Source organism: Ammodytes marinus (assembly GCF_949987685.1).
Source record: "Ammodytes marinus genome assembly, chromosome: 3".
Taxonomy (NCBI): Eukaryota; Metazoa; Chordata; class Actinopteri; order Uranoscopiformes; family Ammodytidae; genus Ammodytes; species Ammodytes marinus.
Genome location: NC_137232.1, coordinates 15556515 through 15578646, shown reverse-complemented (window position 1 = coordinate 15578646; position 22132 = coordinate 15556515). Strand labels below are relative to the sequence as shown.

The following is a 22132-nucleotide window of genomic DNA, read 5'->3' as shown; positions in this document are numbered from 1 at the left end:
TTTTCAAAACGCAAAAGTCTCTGCACAGTGTGGTACGTATGTGTTCAGTCATGAATAACTGACCAACAATCCAGTCAAATCTTCACAGACACTGGATATTTTGGTCATTTTATGTTGCGGCACAGTGAAAATGACACATATTTCCCCTTTGAGCTGTTTCTATTTTGCTTTCTCTGCTGTCAAGGGATACTTCTCCTTAATGCTTGTGTGTGTGTGTGTGTTGCCCTGATTCTCTGTCCCAGGCTAAGCTTTCTTGGTGTGTGTGTGCGTGTGCATCTGCGTGCGTGTGTGAGTGTGTGCGTGCATGCGCGTGCGTGTGTGTGTGTGTGTGTGAACACTATGGGGAGTCAGCATACAGGCCCACTTCACGTGGTTTGGAAGGTGAAGGGCTATTGGGGGAAAGGTGAGTATGGGACTGCTGCTCTGGGTTACTCAGTAACTGGGGCTCTCTCCTTCCCTCTAGGGCCTATATAGTTCTGTTCCTGCACAACCACCCAACCCTTCCATTCACTGAACTTCTCTCTCTCTCACACACACACACACACACACACACACACACAACGCCTTGCTTTCTCTCATGAACACACAAGCGCACGCGCACACAAAACACACACACACACACACACACACATACCATTTTAGCTGTAGCAGTTTGTTAGAAGAAATAATTAAGCAATACTTTAGCTCTCACATTCATTTCTGAACCTAAAATAAAACATTGTGGAAGTGATTCTTTCCAAGAAAAGAAAAAGCATTGGATTGAGAGGAACTATGAGAGACGGATAATACAGAAGTTCTACATTTAAAACTTGTATCTCATCTCTTAATCCTAAAAATACAATAGGATATTGATGTGACACCAATGCTCAAGTTTAAAGCTTAGTGCGTAACATTTGTTGTCCCCATGAGGAATTCTGAGGAATGACAACAACACACTCACGCATACATGAGGTAAGCCTTTGGTGATCGTGCATGGATTTTAAACTTTTTTTTTTTTCCTTTCTATATTTTTTTATTTAAGTGATGCGGTACATGACAAAACAGTGCGAGACATGACAAAAACACCATTGTGTGTGGGACAAGACTACATGAACACGTTTGGGACACGACAAGCTGTTGTCTTTCTGCTGTCCGTCCAGGTTTTTTCTAAGCAGTAGAATCAGCAACTGACACGCTTCTAGCTCCTGCGCCAGTGTCAGGGGGGCGACACCAGTTTACAAACGCTGCCATACTGAGGAATACAGAGAGAGTTTTGTGGAGCAGGCATCCTTAACAAACTGTGTGTTAACTCGATTAGTGATGGCTTGAAAGCAACCAAAATTCATGTATATGAAAAAGTTACACACTATAGCTTTAAACTTCAAACACAACAGTGATAGAGTTATTACACCTTTGGCTGGACCACAGGCTTCTACAGTTGCATCACCTTCCAGGCCTTCTGGGGTCACAACACAGCCATGTGTAATGCAGCTCCAATTAGTGCTCACAGTTTTTTTTGTTGACTGTCCCTGTGCGAGCCCACATGAAAGAGGGGTGACCGGGTATTTGGCATCAAGAGCATGCCTTGTCCATATAGGCTAACTGCTGCCTTTTCTTCCTACACACACACACACACACACACACACACACACACACACACACACACACACACACACACACACACACACACACACACACACACACACACACACACACACACACACACACACACACACACACACACACACACACACACACACACACACACACACACACACACACACACACACACACACACACACACACACACACACACACACACACACACACACACACACACACACAGCTTGGCCCTGTTGTTTCACTTCAGGATGGGAGCGACAGGACTGTGCTTTGAAGAGGCGCACAACACCGGTCACATTCGGACCAATGAGAGCGAACAACAGTGCTCTATGTGTGAGTAATGATTGACAGCATGTTGTATTACTCACGGAGGCATTAGTCATGGTGAATTTGTTGCATGTTCTTGTTCTCTATTCTGTTGTGTGTGAATAGGTCTATCTGTCAGGTCCAGGGAGTCGTGTGCTGTCTGCCAACCTGACATTCTTTTTTACATTTTGGAATAAAAGTCTATTAATGTTCCTCAGTGTAAAATATTCATGGTTCATCATGGCGAACAAACAATCGACAAGTAATGGACATTTCCAACTAAGTTCCAATAATTATTTGTTCATATTGTTCATTGATCTCCTTCTTGTGGTACACACACCTTAGTAAAAGATGTGGTGTAAATGCAAACAGTTAGAGTTTGTCAGTGATTCTGGTGAAAGCTTATTGTTAAGATATATTTTCAAAGTCAGTGAATATCTCCTCACGATTGTATGTCTGCCTGTAGCCTACTGTGTTAATAACTTAATACACAGCCTAGGCTCTGTAAACTGGCAAGCAAACACGTGTAAACAAAGGGGGACATCCGTAGCTGCCTGTTTACAGAGCCTAGGTTGTGTATTAACATTGGAGATTTTTTCAGTGTACGCACAGTACGGACAGGTAGCGGATGTGAGGAGATATTTACTGATTTTGTCAAAGTGATGTTGACAAAAAGCATTCTTTAAAATTGCTGACTCCCCCTTTAATGGGTTACTAAAACCCAACAACAAAGGACAAAATCATTCATGAAACAAACTATTTGTAATTCACTGAACATGCTTGCGTGCCGCACAGGACTTTGTACAAAGTGTTCATACCAGCAAAAGCAAACAGCATGTTTCTGCCGGGAGGAAAAGCTTACACAATGAAGTATCACAGCCACACGCAATACTGTACAAGGATTCTGGGGCACCATCAGGGGGTCCAACCTTTTCCAACAGCGCGAGGGCAAGGCAGCTCCATTATTGGCTAATCTTTGGCCCACAGAGAGCCAGTCATCTCTGCGCTCACCCTCTCATCCCACAACTAACCAAACACTGAGCTGTTAGTGTCTCTGATCTGCTTTGATTATCAGGCCACCTGGACATGCATCTGGTCAGCAAGGGAGTAGGCCTGTCAATAGCAGCAGTGGCCAGATGGACGGGCATTAATAACCTAGTCTTACGTGTTAAAGTCACGAGTCGCAAATGTGGACTTTTGAGGCAAAGTTTCTAAATGACTGTGTGTTGTGTTGAGAGCACTGAATGAAATTCTGATAAGCAGAGAATCTGAAACAAAAAAATGAATTACTGAGCACTTCTGTTCCATGTCACTACTCCCTCCCACCCCTCTTCCTGTGCTGCTAATAGACACATTACATAATAGCCCCCAGAGAGAGAGACGGACAGAGAGGTTTGACATACTGTATGGGAACTTTTCCAAATAATAAAAGCTATGTGGACAAATCATTATTATGAGTAGTATTGATATGAGGCGGGAAATATATGAGCCTCACAATAACACGGATGACCATGCCCTGGGCTTGAAGCAGCTATAGAGTAACAATGTGTGGGGAGCATGTTACATAACTTGTATTCTCTTTATTCTAAAGGATTTAATTAGTTATGTTAACGCAGTGTCAAATATGTCAAATCTAGAATGTGGTTGATATTATTAAATCCAGAAACAAAGCTTTTTTTAAGTATTGACCAAGACCATGTTACACATAATGACTGATAAATTAGATTAGGGCATGATGCAACTCTGTAACCTGCCAGTGCAGCAGTTTTTAAAATAAAGAGCCTCAACAAAACAGACAACACAATAACATTACTACTCAACCTTAAGGTACTGTGTAAGTAAGTGACACAAAGTCCAATATTTCCTGGCAGATTTCTTGATGATCTCCTATCGGTCAGGACACTATCTCTATGGGAATATAAGGGCTGTAAAGTAGAAAAGGGCATTTTGTCTGAACCATGGTGTCCCTGGTATTAACAAAAAACACACCAGCATTGATAAAGTTTTTCTTTTTCTAAGGATGCTGTTTATCATTTCAGTCTTTTTGGGGTAACCAATATCTGCTTTACATCTTTTGTTAAAGAAAAATAAATTGCAATATTTTATAATAGTGGAATAATTGAATTAATGAGAGCTAAAATAAAAAGTAGCTCTTCCTGCATTTATCTTGTACTGGGACTTTGTTAGGAAGATTGTGTCTCAAATTCAGTACATTTGAACAGCCTCACTATGTCCTCATGTTCATTTAGCCACCAGTTCCTACTCTGAGAAGCTGATGATTCATTTCCAAGCGTGGAAGCAACACATGACATTTTAAAGTATGGACTTGGAGAACATTAGTTCAGTCAACTTGCAGTAAGGCGTGTGATTTCCAATTTGTCCGTGCATTTGTCATTACATTTATTTAAAAGTTTCTGCTGAGGCGACGGAACCATGGACGAATAAAGAAAAGGACATCGTATTAAAACATGGCGCCCATTCATTCCTATGAAAGCTGCTCATTGGCGGAGAGAGACATACATGATATAATTTCTTCCGCATCATGGGTGCCTAACACGTCCCTAGCGCATGACATTCAGTGCACGTTTCACGACGTTCTGGATATAGAAATATTCTCGTTCTCTAGCATTGTAAGCTAGAAGTCTTAGGCCCAACCCCTCGTCGGGCTAACGGCTAAAACTGAAAATAAAATGGCTAATAAAACACTTGAGGTGGCGTTTTGAAAAGAGAAAACTTTCATTTTATTAGTCCATGGTCTAAAGATAAGTGTGAGCCTTTGAAGGTGTCTTCGTTGAAGTTGTTTCAGCCGGCTGTGGACGGGTCAGTTAATTCACACGAGCCAGAAGCAGATATCCCCGTTCACTCCAATACAAGCGGGAAACAGGAAAGTGTCTCTCTGCAAAACATTTCTGGATATCCGCCTTCGAATGAGGTAACATTTGTCAATTGAGCAATTCCAGACCTTCTGAACAAATGAAATTAAGTACGATGGTCTGGTAGGACCAGGCTAGTGGAGGGGACGGGGGGGGCTCAATATTGCCGGTTATCCCTTTAACCCAGATTCCTGCTGGTCTCATGCTTGAACAGGCAAAAGCTAGATGAGCGCTGTCATATGGAGCGGATGATGGGATGAATGGTTGCCGCCCTGCTCACCACTACCTGCCTCTCTTAAGTGGTGACTCCATCACCTCTCGCATCTGCTAACTCATTAATATAGCCCCACCGGCAGGCAGAAAGCTCTCACGTGCTGAAACTGTGTAGGCCCACATGTATTCACACACACACAACCGATGTCAAGCTGAGTGATAGAGGGCGTGCACTGTGTGTATTGTTTCACATGAGCAATATGTTGTTATTCACTAAATCCTGCTTCTCAAACATCATCATCCCACCTTCTGCCAAAGAGTGCTGAGTAAAAAAAAACTCAAACTCATGAATCCAGCCTGTATATGACCAGAGTCAAGCCCAATTGGAAGAGAGAGAGAGAGAGAGAGAGAGAGAGAGAGAGAGAGAGAGAGAGAGAGAGAGAGAGAGAGAGAGAGAGAGAGAGAGAGAGAGAGAGAGAGAGAGAGAGAGAGAGAGCTGTTGGTCTATTTAAAGGACTAAAGAGTGGGGCGACCAGATGCTGAACTTTGTAGTATTCCATTTATTCCCAGTACTCAATGTCCTGGCCAATGATATCGGAGTAACATCCGGTGAGCTAGGGAAATCCTGGGACTGAGTAGCTGGCAGTGTGCTACCAAAGATCAGGGCCCGCTGCCATGAACCGTGAGGTCAGATTGCAGAAATGAAATGCTGCCTCTCGGGCCAGAGACCATAACAACAGACCGGGATCAATACGCACTTGTGTTTACTGTTCCACTGGCGCTTTATTGGGGATAAAGTGGACTAGGTGGTGTCAGATTTTTATGGATATGATATTATATACGCATCTGACCAATACTGTCGAGTTTACTTTCAAGAGATGAAAAACAGACAACTATTGGGATCAGCTGTTCTGGATATGCATATAAGTTAGTTTGTTGTTACTTTAAATATAATGTAAAAAATATATCCTCTATTGACGTGAATCTTTTTGGGATTTAGATTTATTTCCACTTCTAATAATATTTTTGGTTTCTTTGTCTTTTGTGCATACTTTTAATTTAAAGAGTAAAAGCCAATGCTACAGTATTTTGCTCAATTGCAGTCGCCACAGGATTATCTAGGCTACAGTTGTCATAAACTAAAACATAACTTTAAAAAATAAAAGACTAGAAGGTGCATAGGGTCCAAAAGATAGCACATGGTGAGAAAGCAAGTTCACGTCAAAAAGTTTTGAAATATACAAATTACTAGGGAGCTTCAAGTTGTGCTAATGGCAAATACACTCTCCACTTGACACAACATCATGTGTTATGAAGGTAAAATACAGAATCAACTCGTTGGAGTCTGGTTTGCACATCTTAGTCTTTTTTTAGAGCCAAACATGATGGCGAGGCATATTTTCCATTTTATCCCTACAACTCAAAACTGTTGAGATTCAAATAAACACATTTCTGTTGAAACCTCTGAGGTTCCCCTTGGCAATGTGGCAGACATTTTCCTGCCCACTTTTAAGTGAGGAAACAAAAGAGACAAGTCAAATTCAAGGCATTGTTTTTTCTTTTTATACAATTTCAACATTTTCAAATAAAAGACATTCATTTGTACAATTATTAAAAGAGACAGAATAAGGAGGCAAATCGTACAAGTTTCAAACAGAAGTAAAAGTAAATGGATCATATAAATACAGTGTAATGTTCTTTCCTCTCTCTCTCTAAGGTCTGTGAACCACCTCCCATATTTCCCACAAAGAACCCCACCTTAACAACTACTTTCACATACATTTCTGTTATATAGTGTATAAATTACAAAGCTCTTTAAATAACCTGCAGACTGACCTTAGCTGGGGCTCACCCTGTGTACTTTAGAACAACCAGGTGAGACTAAAGTGTCTCTCAGGACAACAGGGTCTGAACCTGTTTAGGTGATCTGGGCAGCAGGGTCTCTAGTTCTTTGTAGCCGTTAGCTGGGCTGGTTAGCGCTGTGTAAACCTCATCGTAGGCTCTGCACACCAGCTCTGTCGACTGACCGAAAATCTGCTCCCTGCAAAAAACAGATCAAAACAGACTATTTAGAATTGTATTCTCACAAAATAAGAACCAGCAGCAGGATTTGGGCCTTTTAAATTCCAATTTTTCCAAACTAAATCTGACCAGCAGAGCTGGGCTGTAACTACGGGGGTACTGATAGAGAGATGAAATAAGTCGGAATGAGTAAGATTTGTCCTTTTTTTTGTTGTTGTCCAGTGAGCATTCTGTGCCCCCAATGTGGAAACAATGAGCGGCAGTATGTGGTGCACACTGCCATCTATGGATACATATTGCAGTATTAATGCACAAGCATCAGGTGTCAGCAATAGTGTAGCATGCCATATACTAATCCAAGCAAAGAAAAAGACCACACAAATGAGAGAATTGTTTTCCCTCAAATCACATATGAAACCATATTTTAATTTAAAAAAATACTTTTTAATTGTATCGGTTGCTGGATCTATCTTTACAGATTCAAATCAATCAATGAAAATAAATAAATAAATTAGATTACGTATGTCAAACAGGTTTAGTTGTTTTCATAAGAGCCGAAACATTTAGTCGAACGAAGCTCCCAAATGTGAGAATGTGCTGCTTTGCGTTGTCTTACATGGTGGTAAGTTATCTATTTTTGCATTTTGAACTGTTGGTTGAACAAAACACAGCATTTAGTAATGTTTTATAGACAAAACTATTAATGATTAAAAACAAGAAAACTGTATATTTTTTTAGCAGTAGCAGTGAGGTTTTTATTTTTGTTTACTTTACGTATGTTTTTTTTTTTCTCTTGAACTCATTAGAAACACTAGGGTTGCGTTCCGAATCGCATACTCTTTCTTTTTTCTATTCTACATACTACATCCGACGATAAAAAGAATCTAGTTAGGATGCAGTAGGCATACTATTGGGACATACTTTACTCTCTTATTTCATCATAACATTGCGCCTTGATCTTGCCTCTTGCTTTTATATCCGTCGCATCCCCATTTGTTTTCATATGGAGGCTTCGTCGATGTGACGTCACTTCACGGGCGCACTGGATTGTGGGTCAGAATCGCCCAAATAGGATGCACTTTTCAACACTAACAATCTTGGCCGCATGAAGTAGGACATCCAGGTACTTCTAACCATCCTAAATCTGGCCACAAGAATCGGGACATCCTAAATCTTTTTTCTACATACTATATAGTAGAAAGTATGCGATTCGGAACGCAGGTTAGGTTAAATGTTTGTGAAGGTGTGTACATGAGTGTGGATGGTTGTCTGTCTCTACGTGTCAGCCTCCAAAGGATCAGGGTGTATGTATAGCTAATGGCTGGATGGATCTCTTTCAAAATTTCAAGATCTCTTTATTTTTTTATCCTTTGTCATTTTAGTTCTTCAGTGTATTTTTTATATATAATTTGTCATAATAAAAAGCTCCACATACACCATTAAGTGAAGAGTACTTTTGCAAAGGAGTGTACAAATGGAAGATGGAGCTGAAGCGCCCAGTGAGAGGACTCAAGAGACACCGCGGAGCGCCTCAGTTGGATTCCATACAGGCTCTCTCCACATCCATAGAGAACACAGAACCTCAGTGCTGTGTAGTGTATAGTATATCACCTCACTCCACACTGAGTGCACTAACACAAAATGTGAAACGAAGGGAGTCTAAATGTGCACTCCCATTATTTGTGAGCTCCGGGAGTGTTTTCAGAGTGCTGGCGGGTGCTTTTGTGTATTTAGCCGAGCAGAGGAGCGGGCGAGCGGGCGAGAGAGAGAGAGAGAGAGAGAGAGAGAGAGAGAGAGAGAGAGAGAGAGACAAAGAGGAGGAACGATTTCAGGGAACGAGTGTGAGTGAGAAATGGACCAGAAGCTTATTAATGGCGTCCTGCCCATCAGTCCTCCCATGTCCATTAATAGAGAACATTAACCTGAGGTACAAAGTGTTCCTCAAGCCGGCTGCACTTCCCGGTAAACGTGACTCACAGAGAGAGCTCTCCAATGTAGCAGCTGGATTGAGCTAAAAGCATGTGCATTTTCTGATCAGTAAGACAAATGCAGGCAGTCCAGTGCAGACCCGCTCTCTCTCTCTCAATGTGTTGGTGGCTTCAGCAATTTATCACCCAAAGCCCACCATACATTTAGTTGAGAGTTTTTGTTCAGAATGCAGTAATGATCGTATTACATCTGGAAAACTAATGAATGTTGAACATTATTGTAGCTCAGGTGGTTAAGCGAGTTGGCCAACGATCCAAGGGTTGGCGTTTCGATCCCCGCCCGGCCACCTGTGTCATGGTTGTTGTGTCCTTGGGCAAGTCACTTCACCCACCTTGCCTTGTGTGAATGTGTATGATTACTGTATGTTTGAGGAGGTGGTCGGAGGGGCCGTTGGCGCTGAATGGCAGCCACGCTTCAGTCAGTCTGCCCCAGGGCAGCTGTGGCTACTCTCGTAGTTTACCACCACCGGTATTACTGTGTGTGAACGAATTGAACCAGGAACCCTGTAAAGCGTCTTTGAGTGCCTAGGCAATAAAGCGCTATATAAAACCTATCAATTATTATTATTATTATTATTATTATTATTATTATTATTATTATTATTAGGTCAACGCTCCTGTTCTATTTGGATCACTCTGAATAACTCTGTGCCATGTAGAAACACTATACTATGTTGTAAACATTTCACTTAAAGCCTTCATATTAAATGTAAGCTATTCTTCCCCCAACATAGAGGACTACTATTAACAATATGGATGGGGGCTTACTTGATAGCTGCACTGAGCAAGAAGTTGAGCTGTGGCATCACCAGAGTGTCAGGCGACGATAAGTAGCGATCGAACTGGACCTATGGTTTGCAGGAAAAAGTTTTAAAGCAGATGATGAGTCAATTAATCCTAATAATTAGGTGAGAATTTACTGGTTCCTGAAGTAAAATGCGATGTGTTAATACACACAGCCTAACGTACCATGGCTGCTTTCACAGATGAGCTGTCCATGCTAGGAAGGAGGGAGAGAGGACCCTGAGACAGAAAAAAAATTAACGTCAGCTCAGAGCAGCAACATTGGTGAATCTCAAAACGGACCGCAGGTGAGGTGGCCGTTGTCCTGAATTTATTCTGGTCTGCAGGCAGCCTTGAAAAGGTTTCTTACTTTGTCATTAGTCTACGATGCCCCTCCGCAGCTGCTTAAAATTAATGACTGGCCTTAACTGGGGCCTTCTATGCATACAACAAGATTTATTTCTTTTGAAGAAAACGGGTTACATACAGTTTATCACCACTGTGTACATCATTGTGTCCGACCTACCCTTTTTGGACAATATGATCTGCATCATAAAATAAAGGTTATCTCAACAACTATAAATGATGCATGTACGTTAAGGCATGATGCTGCCCTTATCTTGCTGGTTTGCTTTAACAAATGGCTGTTTGGTTGATTTGAACATATATTTGAATGTCATGGGTTGTTGCAGCTCTTCTCGGTTTAATCATACAGGATTCAGACTAGTCATATGTTATAATGTTCTAATATCATTGAAAATGTAAGCCCATAAGAGATACATAATGTTGGTCATTTAATAACTTCAGTTGATCATTAAGCCTGAACTAACAGTACTGAATTCATGTATTTTAATACACTGAACTTGGACATGTGAATGTTTATTTGTCAACAAGATAAATGTCCTCCCTAAATATGATGTAAACACAACAACAAAAAGGTTAACACCCTTTGTGATCACAACATTAGGTTCCTTTCAGGCGATTAGCCAACACTGATTATCCAGAATGGAAACATTAAGTCAAGCTTAAATGTCTAAATTGCCAACATTAAAATCAGCAAATAGAAGGCAGTGCAAGGGTCGAAGCTACAGTGCACTACCCAGTCATTTCATGGAGATATGAGCACATTAACAGGACACACACACATCATACTATGAGCCTACTCAGTCATCTGCTAGCTACTATCCATGAGCAGTATTTGGTTTTCTTGTTTCTGACTTCTTCATATGGTGTATTACGGAAAATTACAAGGACAAAATGTTAAACGGATAGTGAGAATACACCTTAAAAGACTTAACATACATTTTGGGATTCTTGTCAGTTGTTAACATCTGGGGTGATGTTGAATGTAAAGAGCTAGGCTTCATCTTTTCAAACACAAGTCTATGTAAAGAAAAGCCAATACAGGATTAAACCAAAGACAGACCTCCCAAGGAGAGAAGAAGAATTATGCAGAAAAGTGACAGTTCTTGATTGAGCTTTTGGTTGAGCTGTAGCAGCCGCGGCAGCAGGGTGCGGTGTGTCCTGACATGACCCAGGGTTTTAATAATCACATGCTAAACCACAACTATGGGTCTCAGTCAGCCCAGAGGCAAAGTGTGTTTCAAAGAGGGGGGAAGGCTCCAGGGCATTAGCTCTGTCATTTGAACAAGACACTTCTGAAAAAGCTATTATATTCATATAGAGAATAATTTGATCTGGCTACCACTGCCCCTTTCACATCTGAAAACCTGATTAGAAAAAAAAGAAAGCTATTACGGCCCAACAATGACGCCGGCCATGTTGTAACCATAGTGGTAGCTATTGTAAAGCTCAAAGAGATAGTGTACTACAAACAATAATGTTGCAGTCAGTGATTCTGGAGAATGCTTGTTGTATAATAACTTTTTGTCAAAATCAGTGAATATCTCCTCACAAAAAGAAATCTGCTGTTAGTACACAGCCCAAGCTCTGTAAACTGGTATGTAAATAAAGGGTTTATAAACAAAGCGGGCCAAATCTTGCTACCCAATACACCCATTTTAGGAGCCTAGGCTGTGATTTAACAATGGTTTTCTTTTTCAGCGCACACACAGTACATTCAGGTAGCAGATCGTGAGGAAATATTCCCTGATTTGGACAAAAAGTGATTTTGACAAGAAGCATTCTCCAGAACAGAGATTCCACCTTTGAGGCTTACGTAATATTACAGAGGATAATTTACAGTTCTATAACTTCACAAGTGCATGTCAATGTGTGATGTGAGCTGCTCCACCTGTTCTGCACTGTGCTGCTGCACACAGCTGTAGATGTAACTCAGTCCGGCTCTGGTCAGGACAAAGGACGCCTGCTCATTGATAAGAGTGTCAAGGTGAGCCTCGATCTAGAAAACGTGGGAGAAAAGTGGCTTAAAATCCAGGCCAAAGCTCACATTGTGAATGAATGGCACTTGTAGTTAATGGAGAACCACTGAGCTATTGTTGCTGAAACTTACACAGGAACACTTGTGGTGCTCAATTACAAAAGATGTGCTAGAAATAGAGGGATAGATGGAGCACTGAGCATTGAGCAACAATACATGACGCACACCCTACCACGAGACAGTAAATTAAATCTTTTTAATAAAGAAAAAAAGTGTTTATAATGGGATTATGGTTTATGGGTCAATGAAATGCAAGAATAGTTTTTAATGAACAATACCTGTCTGCGCACAGACAATGTGACGGATGTAAGCTGAGTATTCATGCTTCATCATTCATTTTTGTCTTGTCCTACTAAGATGTGGTGTGTTATTAGACCCCTGCCCGAGACTAACTGTAATCACATGAAGATAGATACCCACAAACTGTCAATTTCTGATTCACAACTAATGTGTTGATAACAGACCTGGAACTCGAGCATCTCGAGCCTCTTGTCAGTGAACTCAAACAGAGCCAGCGTTGTCTTCATGACATACAGAGAGTTGACCATGTATGTGGCCATGTCAGCAGTGCCCAGGTTACTGGCTGACACAGTGCACAGCTGTAGGAGGGGATCCAGGATGCAGGAGAGCACCTGGGAGAGACAAAGGGAGACAGAACTGAGATGACAGGTGGTGGGGAATTAAAATGAATGAATGAATGAATGAATGAATGAATGAATGAATGAATGAATGAATACCACAAACAATTGCACATTCCGATAACGACAGAAAATAATACAATAAAACTACTCCAATTTATGTCATACTGTATAATGCTATTAAGAAAAAAAATAAAAGAAAAAAACAGCACCATTAACATCTGTTCACTTCTGTACCTTTCAAAAAGATATATTTTTTACATTTAAATAGCATTATATGTATACTCAACAAGTCTTAATAAATACAAGCACTTTCAAGATTGGTCCGAGCATAATGCTGTTTCAGATTTAATTTCCCTCCCCCCCACCCCCCCATTTATCTGTGAACATTTGTTGTAAGTTACCAGGCAGGTTTTTATTTTTTGCCTCCTAAATTACTTGTGCGGTCTTAAATGCTACCAGATCCTGAACTTTAAAGATCTCCTATTATACTACTTTTCTGGTCTTAATTTCTTGTTAAAAACTGCTATAGAGGAGCAACCTGACACGAATCACATCACAAAAAACCATGTAGATTTTCGGGAAACTCTTCCTCTCATCTGAGCGCGCACAGCAGTCTTTCTCCACACTCGGCTTTGTGCTTCTCCGCCCCCCCCCCCCCCCCCCAGACGGTCAGCAGGGAATACGTCTAAATGTATGTACGTACGTCATTATTTGATACGCTAGTATGGTTAAACATGACTATAAATCATTATAACAACGTTTATAGGTCATAAAAGTCAAAAAGTACGATAGGTCCTCTTTAAGGATTGTCATTTTAAATACAGTATATCGGTGTGTTTAAAATATTAATGCGTTTTTACTTATTAAGAATAAACACTAATTGGTTCAAATATAAGAAGGAAGGGAGATGAGTTTGACTTTATTAACCCTCCTGATCATATTGTATATTGTTTATGCCTGAGTTTACCTGAGCAAAGTCAGCCTGGCGGGCGTCCAGAGGAACCACTGATGAGTCGTGTGAAGCCAGCACCTCCCTGAGGAGAGACAGGGTCTGAGTGAGGGAGGTGGTGGGGCCCAGGTCTGCAGGAGGCAGCTCCACCTAACCACACACACAGGGACAGAAAAAGATATGGTTTTAGTAGATGGTATGTCTGTCACGTTACAAGAAATGTGATAGTCGATTCCAATACCAGGGTAATTCCACGATTCCCTATACCCATTACCACGGTAAAAAAACAAACAAAAACAAAACAATGAATCCCATGTACTTCAACATACGCACCTTTATTACAAACCTTTAAAAAAAATTAAACAACAGTGGCATGTAGCATTCAAGTAATAAATACAAAATAAACAACTATTAGTATTGACCAGTATTACCAAAAAACAACTGCCCTATCCAATGTCCTCGCTTCATGGGAGTTTGTGTCGTATTTTCTATGCCTCGCACACACCACACCTGTGGACGTGCTTCCTTTTGCAGATAACATCAGACTAGAACACTTGTAGGCGTATATGATGATGGAATCACATCCTCTGTATTTACAACAGTACTGTGAAAAAAACAAGTACTACCAAATTATCAGAATTTTGGTATTGACTAGTATCGGTTCATGTGACATCCGTAGCAGATGGAGAGAAAAAAAAACATTGTTCTTACTGATTTGAGTTGTATTTGGCCTGTAGCCACCAAGACAAACATCCCTAATGAGCAGCTTGATTGACCAAATATACAACTGCTACCTGCTGCTACTCTCACTCTCATCTTGTTCAGAGTCAGAAGTGCTTTTTTAATGGAGAGGGTTTTGATTTCATTGGAGAACCGAGCCTGGCCACCATTGCTCACCTAATAGAACAAATTATGAGAAGACTGTGTTCCTGGTATTAGCTGGAATTGACACCAAAACCCTGAGGGCCTCCAATTTGATTAACACCAAGTCACAGGGATAATTATTGTAACTGATATCGATCAGCACACAGCTAGCACATTATGTGGAAAAGCTCCCGCCCGTGCTGAGGTATATTTGGATGCCAATTTAACGAAATTGTAACAAGTCTGGTGTTTTTTGCCAGCTAGCGCCTTATCGATGCTATGGTTGGCAGCTCAAACTGTTTACGAGCGAAAGTGCTGCAGAAATAGCTTTATATTCTTTGAGAGTTTACAGAGGCACAGCTAAAATAGACAATGTCTGTCTACAGAGTGCAAGAATACATTTATGCCATTTAAGTGATTTTATGAAGGAACATTGCGCACTGTCTGTATGTTAAAAACAAAGCTTCTTCTTCTTCTTCTTCTTCCATCTAATTCCTTTGATGATGGTATTGATTTCATTTTGGTCCCTTAAACAATTTTATGGACTACTATGTCAACTACAATTATCCTACACATACTGTACCTTGTCCATGAGTCTGCTTGCATGAAGGCTCAGGCTGTTGAAGAACATCTTTTTGCTAAGGATCTGCATTTCTTCAATTGTGATAAGTAAGGAAGCCACACTGGTCCCAATGATGGAGCTGTACAAAGATTAAATAGGTTAAGAAATTGACAAGGAATGCATTTGGTGACTATTTAAATGATTAATAATGAATCGTTTTTTCTCTTTGATTCATCAACCTCACATCAAAATATAGCACAAACCGTGCTTGAATATTTTATCAACATTGTTTCATCTTGTGTTTTATTAAGTATACTAAACTTTTTATTAAAAACTTCATCATTCAAATAATAAAAATAAAAAATGTTCCATCATAATGTTCTTTTGAGCATTTATCATTTCAGCTTTTAATTCATTGTTAAGTTAATATTATGTTTAGTTAAAATACCTGATGGTGTGGTGGTAGAACTTGAGCAGGTTGGACAGCTTGTAAAGCAGGACAGCGCCGGGCTCAGCCACAATCACCTGTTCAATCCTAACCTGAGGGGACAGATCCATAACACACAGAGTTAGAGCATTAGCTAACATGACAGAAAACTGTATGTATTCAACACAGCTGCTCACCGTGTCTGTTATAACTTCAACAACTAATTTGGTTTCTCACTTTCAGCGGCCTGCAGACTCCCTCAGTGATGTGTCCAACCACCTCCTGCATGTTCTCCTCCACACCTAATGTAAGACACACACACACAAAGTAATTTGAGATTAAACTGTTTTAATGATGAAATATAAGCCCTGTACTATAGCACTGGAATAAGTCCTTTAAATCAATGTGCAGCAACACACTAGCTGAGTAGAGTAGGGTCACAACATCCATAATTCATTGCTAAACTAAGTATTAGGATGGGTTCACACATACATGTTTACACCAACTTTTTAGTTTTTGAAAGGCAGGTTGAAGGTAACTTTTTCCATTCAACCCTCACTAATTTTTTGTTGGGAGAAGGATTATAATCCAAATCAATTTAAAACAAAAGAGGGTGTTAAGGGATAGAGGCTGAAATCTATAGGCCTCGATGTAAAAGTTAGGCCATAAAAAGAAACGGAAAGGGGAAAACCCGGGTGTCGACTGATCTCACGTCTGAGCTCTCTTTATTCTTAACTACTCTGAGAAATGAAGAATTAAAATAGGGGAATAAGCGCAGGATTAGTCAGGCTGAACTAAATGTATTTGTCCACACACAACTGTCGCCAACATTTCTAACCTCAACCTTTTTGTGAGTGTGATATACGTTGACAAGCCTTGGGTCACATGTCAAATACACCAAATAAAAGATGCTTCAAAGCAAATGTAACCAATAAGGGTAAACTTTATAAAAATATTTAAAAAAAATCTGTAGATGTTAATTCAAGGTGTAATAAGCATGTTATTAGCATGTAATAAACATCATACCTTGCAGAGTGATTTGTTTGAGCAGAGCTTCTAGATGCTCTTTCTCTGAGGCGGTGGCTTGGTGCAGCCAGGCCAGCATGTCTCCAACATACCTGAAAGAGCGTCAAAACAGTGTGTATTAAACAGTACGTCACTGAGTGGGGCCAACCCAGGGGCTAATCTCACTACGCACTGGCCACAGCTACATCGAGGCAAGGGTCATTGTGTTTCATTCCCCTCCAACACAAACAAACACACACACATGGCTTTTGGCGTTGCATAATGGAGGAACACGGCAAGGTTAAACTTGAATTAGTGTGAGTGTGTGTGTGTGTGTGTGTGTGTGTGTGTGTGTGTGTGTGTGTGTGTGTGTGTGTGTGTGTGTGTGTGTGTGTGTGTGTTTATGAGGGTGTGAGTGAGTGTGAGGACATAGGGAGGTGAGAAAGAACTTGATGTTCTCAGAACTGCTGATGCCTCCTATAAAGTGGAGGTGATTTTGTGTTCCACATACGGCTGGTGTTCTGAGAAAATGCCCCATTTAGCTGGTGGGCACAGGAGAAAGAGGGGAGCGGATGTTTGAAAACAGATAACACAAACACGCTCAGACACTCCTTGAGCAGATTTAACATCCTCCTAAATTGTATTCAAAGTCAAGAAAACATCAGGAGTGTGAAACCTAAACTAAAAGATTGGTGAGTTTGGCATGGGGGAAAAAAATGTGTGATCATGAGAAATATTTGTGCAAGTTCATTCAAATAATTATCATAATTGTAAAACAAGAAGTACATTTTGACAAAATACATGTACACTGTTTGCATTCATCAGCTCGGGTTGCTGGCAAATGGGGAACCGGTTGAAAAAGTTTGATTTAATCCAAATGAAATATTTGTTAAAAGTGAAATGACTGACTCTATAATCAATGCAGACATGATGAACGAAGCATCCACCTGTTTCTTTAAGTTTGGACACATCCAAAAACTTCCATCAGAACTAACAGTTCCTTTAATGTTTAAATGTAGTGAGAGAAGTTCAGCTCATAAATGGGATAAATCTTGGATGTACCTCATAGGGTCATGTGAATGCATCTCTATGGGGCGGGGGGTTCCTCCGTGCCCGCCACGGGTCAGAGCGTCAATGAAGCCTCGTACCACCGCACACCTGCGCGCTGTCCCAAACTCATCCAGAGTGTACCTGGCAAAAACAAAAGGGGAGAGAAGGCAACACTCAACTGCCAAAGCTTACGTGAAAATATAGGGTTTCATGATTCTTGCTTAAAATTGAATTATGATTTTCCCCCTCAAGAATTTCTATCATGATTTTCTAATACAAATCTTGTTTTTTTCCCACAAAAAACATTAACTGACATGTCAAGAAACATTTAAGTGCTGGACTTCAACTTAAAAATCTCTTCTAACAAATACCTTGGGTGTCCATTCCTTTCTTATTTTACAACACATAAATGAACATAAAAAAACATTATGTATAGTTACTGCTTTAGAATGAAAAAAGAATGGAATAAAATGTAGCACCCAACCAACCACTGTATTTAAAGTTTCTTGGTTAAGATCACAAGCCGACAGGATCAACATTTTGGGGCTTCAAGTAGGAACACTGTCAGGTTACAACATTTATCGAGTTGTTTGCGAGATTGATATGAATGAATAGCTTGTTTTGTTTTACATTGTGTAGCTAATCGTCTTTGATATAGCAGCTGAGATTGTTTCCAAGCAAATGAGTGACCGTGCAGCGTGACATAAACAAATAGCGCAAATATGAGCGAGAGAATCCTCAACATTTAGAAATGAAATCCCATGGATACATGGATCAAGATCACACTTTTTTTTATTTTGCAGCCCTGTGTGAAAGGAGGGCAGACACACAGTGTTTTGGTGCAAACAGTGTGTCGGGGGTCAGCCGCTGACATTCATCAACAGTGCAGCCAGTTCTGTCAAAAGGAAAGACATTGTGGCTGTTTTGATTACTTGGCGGTGGCAGCAGGCTCTGTGACAGACTAAACACAAGATAGTGCTGACATAAGATTCCAGTAAACTCCGGTCTCTACTCTCCCTCAGCCTCAACATCCTCAGCCAGAGAATGACCCTGAACTTAGTGACACACAGATAGAGGCCTGTCAGAGAACGCACACAGACAGATAGGATGAACATGGAGGGTCTGCCATGAAAACACATCTTGGGGTAACGTGTGAAAATATCTTAGTCCAATGCGATTGTTTTTATTCAATATGAGCACAGACAACTTCATATTTTTCTTCATAATGCCTTTCCTGTTTCACGCATGTACTTACTTATATGTTCTTTTTTTTAAATTATTTTGATTACAATAAAAATCTCATACAACGTCTCAAATGTAACAAGTGACATATTGAAGTAACTTGATAGTAATAATTATAACATTTGTATTAAACAATAGGGGTATCTATTTGGTTTAAGTTATGCAAAATATGCACCTAAACTTTGTATTCCTTACACAGTATTTGCACATGCAGTTTGTTACAATGATGATTGTCTATTTTTTCAAATCTCGTTGATTTGATTTGATTTTTGTTGATCTACACTTCTTCTGGATGGTGGCGACACATTCTCTGGTTTCAGGCTGTTTGCTAGGTTATTTCTAATCACTATTTCACTGTCAGTCTTTTGGCTAACTGTCACTTATTTTTTAATTTGCCAAAATTGTTTTTCTGCTCCTGTGATGTATCTCAGTGACGTGTCACTATCCAGCAAAGATGTAGGAAACAGAAGTGGTTCCGCAAAACAATGAAGGACCCAACTTCTAGTTAGATGATTGAATCAATCAATATCCATCCCTTGCTTTTGGGCACTTCAAAACATCCACTACTACACAGGCCTCATATTAGCTGCTGTTAATGTCATTATAAGACAGGTAAATACTACACATGGAGAGGAAGATACATGCCGCATGTTATTTAGAGAAATAAATGAAGCAGCTAGTAAGAATGTGTGTGTGCTTTTTTGTTACTTGTAAAGGACAGGTCGGTCCTGCAAGGCTTCCATGGCTTGAGTCAACACAGGGCTGATATCGCAGCTTTCTTGGGTGAGTCCTCTGCATTCATCTTTGAAGAAAAAAGAAAATAAGAGAAGAAATTATTCTATAAGCATGCTTGTGTGCTCCATTAATTGTTCACTAAATGTTTTGGCAACCAAGTTTGCAAAAAGCAAATCCAAGCACCAACAACCTATTTCAGTCATATTTTCCCATGAGCTTGTAGCAGGATGTCAGTGTACGTATGACGGACAAACAATGAAAAGGCAGCGGCCAATCTTCCAGACGGCTGAGAAAATGGGTCAAGACACTCCACTCTTGTCAGACCTTACATAATACTCTAAATAGAAATAAATGCCCTCTTCCAACACTGTGCAGAAATATCTTTGTAAATATAGCTCTCTCACATAAGCACATAAGAAATTATATCATACGCAGAGAAATTACAGAACAACTTAATAACTTATAGGTCTTTATTTAGTCCATTACTAAACTTTCACTTGCCATATTTCTGGATTTGGAGGTAACCGAGAAATATGAACCACAGCAAAACTAGCTTCTGTAGAGCGACTCATAATGGCTGCGTTTCCCAGATTCGTTAAGAGCCTCTTTGGAGCTAAGTACTTCTTTGGAGCGCTCTTAAGAACGATGTGAAAGAAGAATGCGTTTCCCAGATTCGTTCTTAGCGAAAGAAGTTATTTCACTAAGACGGAAGTGTAAGATGGAGCTGACCCACTCTTACAACCCTTCTTAGAGACCAAATCGTCAGTGATCATGCCGCGTCAGGGAAATTTATTTCCTACACTTTTCGAAATAATAAAACAATGCTCAATGCGGACCACTGGCGCAATAAACATTGACTAATAGTAGAGAATTATTATTTTTTTAATTAATTAGACGTTTACGTTTTCTACAGAGATGTGAGTTTATAGTACTACTACACATACAAAAAAAAACATCAACAACCCTGTGGCATTTCACAGATATCAAAGAAACAGATGTAATTGAACTCAGCTGAACCTCATCCAGAGCAGCTCCACCTGCTATAAAGGCGTTGCCAAAGTCCGCGCGTGTGAGAAACCATGGCTGCAATACAACACATTCTCGCCGTGCGCGAAGCCAGACGGTTTACATAAATGCATACGTGCGTCAGCACTTCTCCCCACTGGACGTGCTATCAGACCGGGCCGTTGAGGCAAAGTACCGGCTGCCCCGTACGGAGATCCAACGGCTGATCACTCTGGTGTCTCCACACATCCAGAGCAACCCGCTGCAATTTTGCCTTCAGCCCGGAGATGCAGCTCCTGGCTGCACTGTGTTTTTAGGAACATATCAACCTCTTCTGAGGTCCAACAACCCCTAGCCCCTACCCCTTTACCACCAGTCACCAAGCAAGCACTGATCACTAAACAATAAACCCACAACCACCACATAACCCATATCAACTCTCAGGCCTGAAGGTTGAAATAAATAAACAGAACCAGCAGATGTAGGCTACATGTAACGTCCTGCACACTATGATTATTGCTGCAGTGTCGGGGTGCTTTATCTGAAAGTCTGGCACTGGAATGCTGTTGAAAGGGCGCACAATACGCACACGTCATTAACCTACGCTTAGATAAATTACAAATTGCCTGGGACTTTTTGTTGCTAGGTTTGACACCATCATTTCAATGCAAAATGATCCACACAATACATGGTCTAAGCTCACCGTGATCTAGTACATTTATCTATTGCTGCTATGCTGTATGTTACTGCTGTTTGTCTAACTTCTGTTGCTATGTTGAATATGTTATTGTTGTCTATGTGTGATTTTACTGGCTATAGTACAGTGTTGTCTTGTTCTCTCCCTCTCCCCTTTCCCCCCAGGAGGTCATTCACTTCCTACCAGGCCATTGCTTAAATAAGACATTGTTTCTTAGCAATTTTTGCCTGTTTAAATAAAGGTTGATGATGATGATGATGGTTGAAAAAAAAAAAAAAAAAAAAGTTTATTGAAACCATATGGGGGAGGGGTTACTCCGCGCTGTCTTTACTGGGCGTCTGCATCACCTGCAACGACGAGAGATTGATTAGTGAAACATTTGCACTCTTCCTTTTTGTTTGTGTCTGGAACTCCTGCCACTTCTTCCTCGCAGCATGCCAGTCACGCAGGTCACATGGGCTGAAGGGGGACATCTTTTCGGCTATGGCCAGCCAAACACGGTTCTTCACCGTGATGTTCTTTTTGCCCCTTGTTCCCCCGAATAAAACTCCCCGGTGCTGCCAGACCTCGTCCACTAAGACGCCCATCTCCTCCGCAGTAAACGACGGTGCCCGCTTGTTTATTTTGCTGCCGCTTTCTTCCACTCTCACATGTGTGTGCCTATATCCACGGGGTATATATGCGCTAATATGTTTGATTCAGGGTTCGACATAACGTATAGCCCGATGGCCCGGGGCCAGTAAAATCATATGCAGGGCAAGTTGATT

At 40.7% G+C, this 22132-nt stretch overlaps 1 protein-coding gene across 1 annotated transcript in view; it reads right to left on the bottom strand.

Annotated features, from left to right (window-relative positions):
- Nucleotides 1–6553: 6553 nt before the first annotated feature.
- cog6 (component of oligomeric golgi complex 6) overlaps nucleotides 6554–22132 on the bottom strand; it is a 28993-nt gene continuing 13414 nt past the window's right edge. Inside the window, exons 8-19 of the mRNA XM_080053473.1 lie at nucleotides 19637–19730; nucleotides 17699–17827; nucleotides 16658–16749; nucleotides 15869–15933; nucleotides 15653–15744; nucleotides 15226–15343; nucleotides 13797–13928; nucleotides 12653–12820; nucleotides 12042–12149; nucleotides 9974–10027; nucleotides 9773–9852; nucleotides 6554–7035 (exon numbers count right to left, since the gene is read on the bottom strand). Coding sequence (XP_079909599.1) covers nucleotides 6888–7035; nucleotides 9773–9852; nucleotides 9974–10027; nucleotides 12042–12149; nucleotides 12653–12820; nucleotides 13797–13928; nucleotides 15226–15343; nucleotides 15653–15744; nucleotides 15869–15933; nucleotides 16658–16749; nucleotides 17699–17827; nucleotides 19637–19730 — 1280 coding nt within the window. The 3' untranslated portion in view covers nucleotides 6554–6887. The remainder of the gene's footprint in view (nucleotides 7036–9772; nucleotides 9853–9973; nucleotides 10028–12041; nucleotides 12150–12652; nucleotides 12821–13796; nucleotides 13929–15225; nucleotides 15344–15652; nucleotides 15745–15868; nucleotides 15934–16657; nucleotides 16750–17698; nucleotides 17828–19636; nucleotides 19731–22132) is intronic.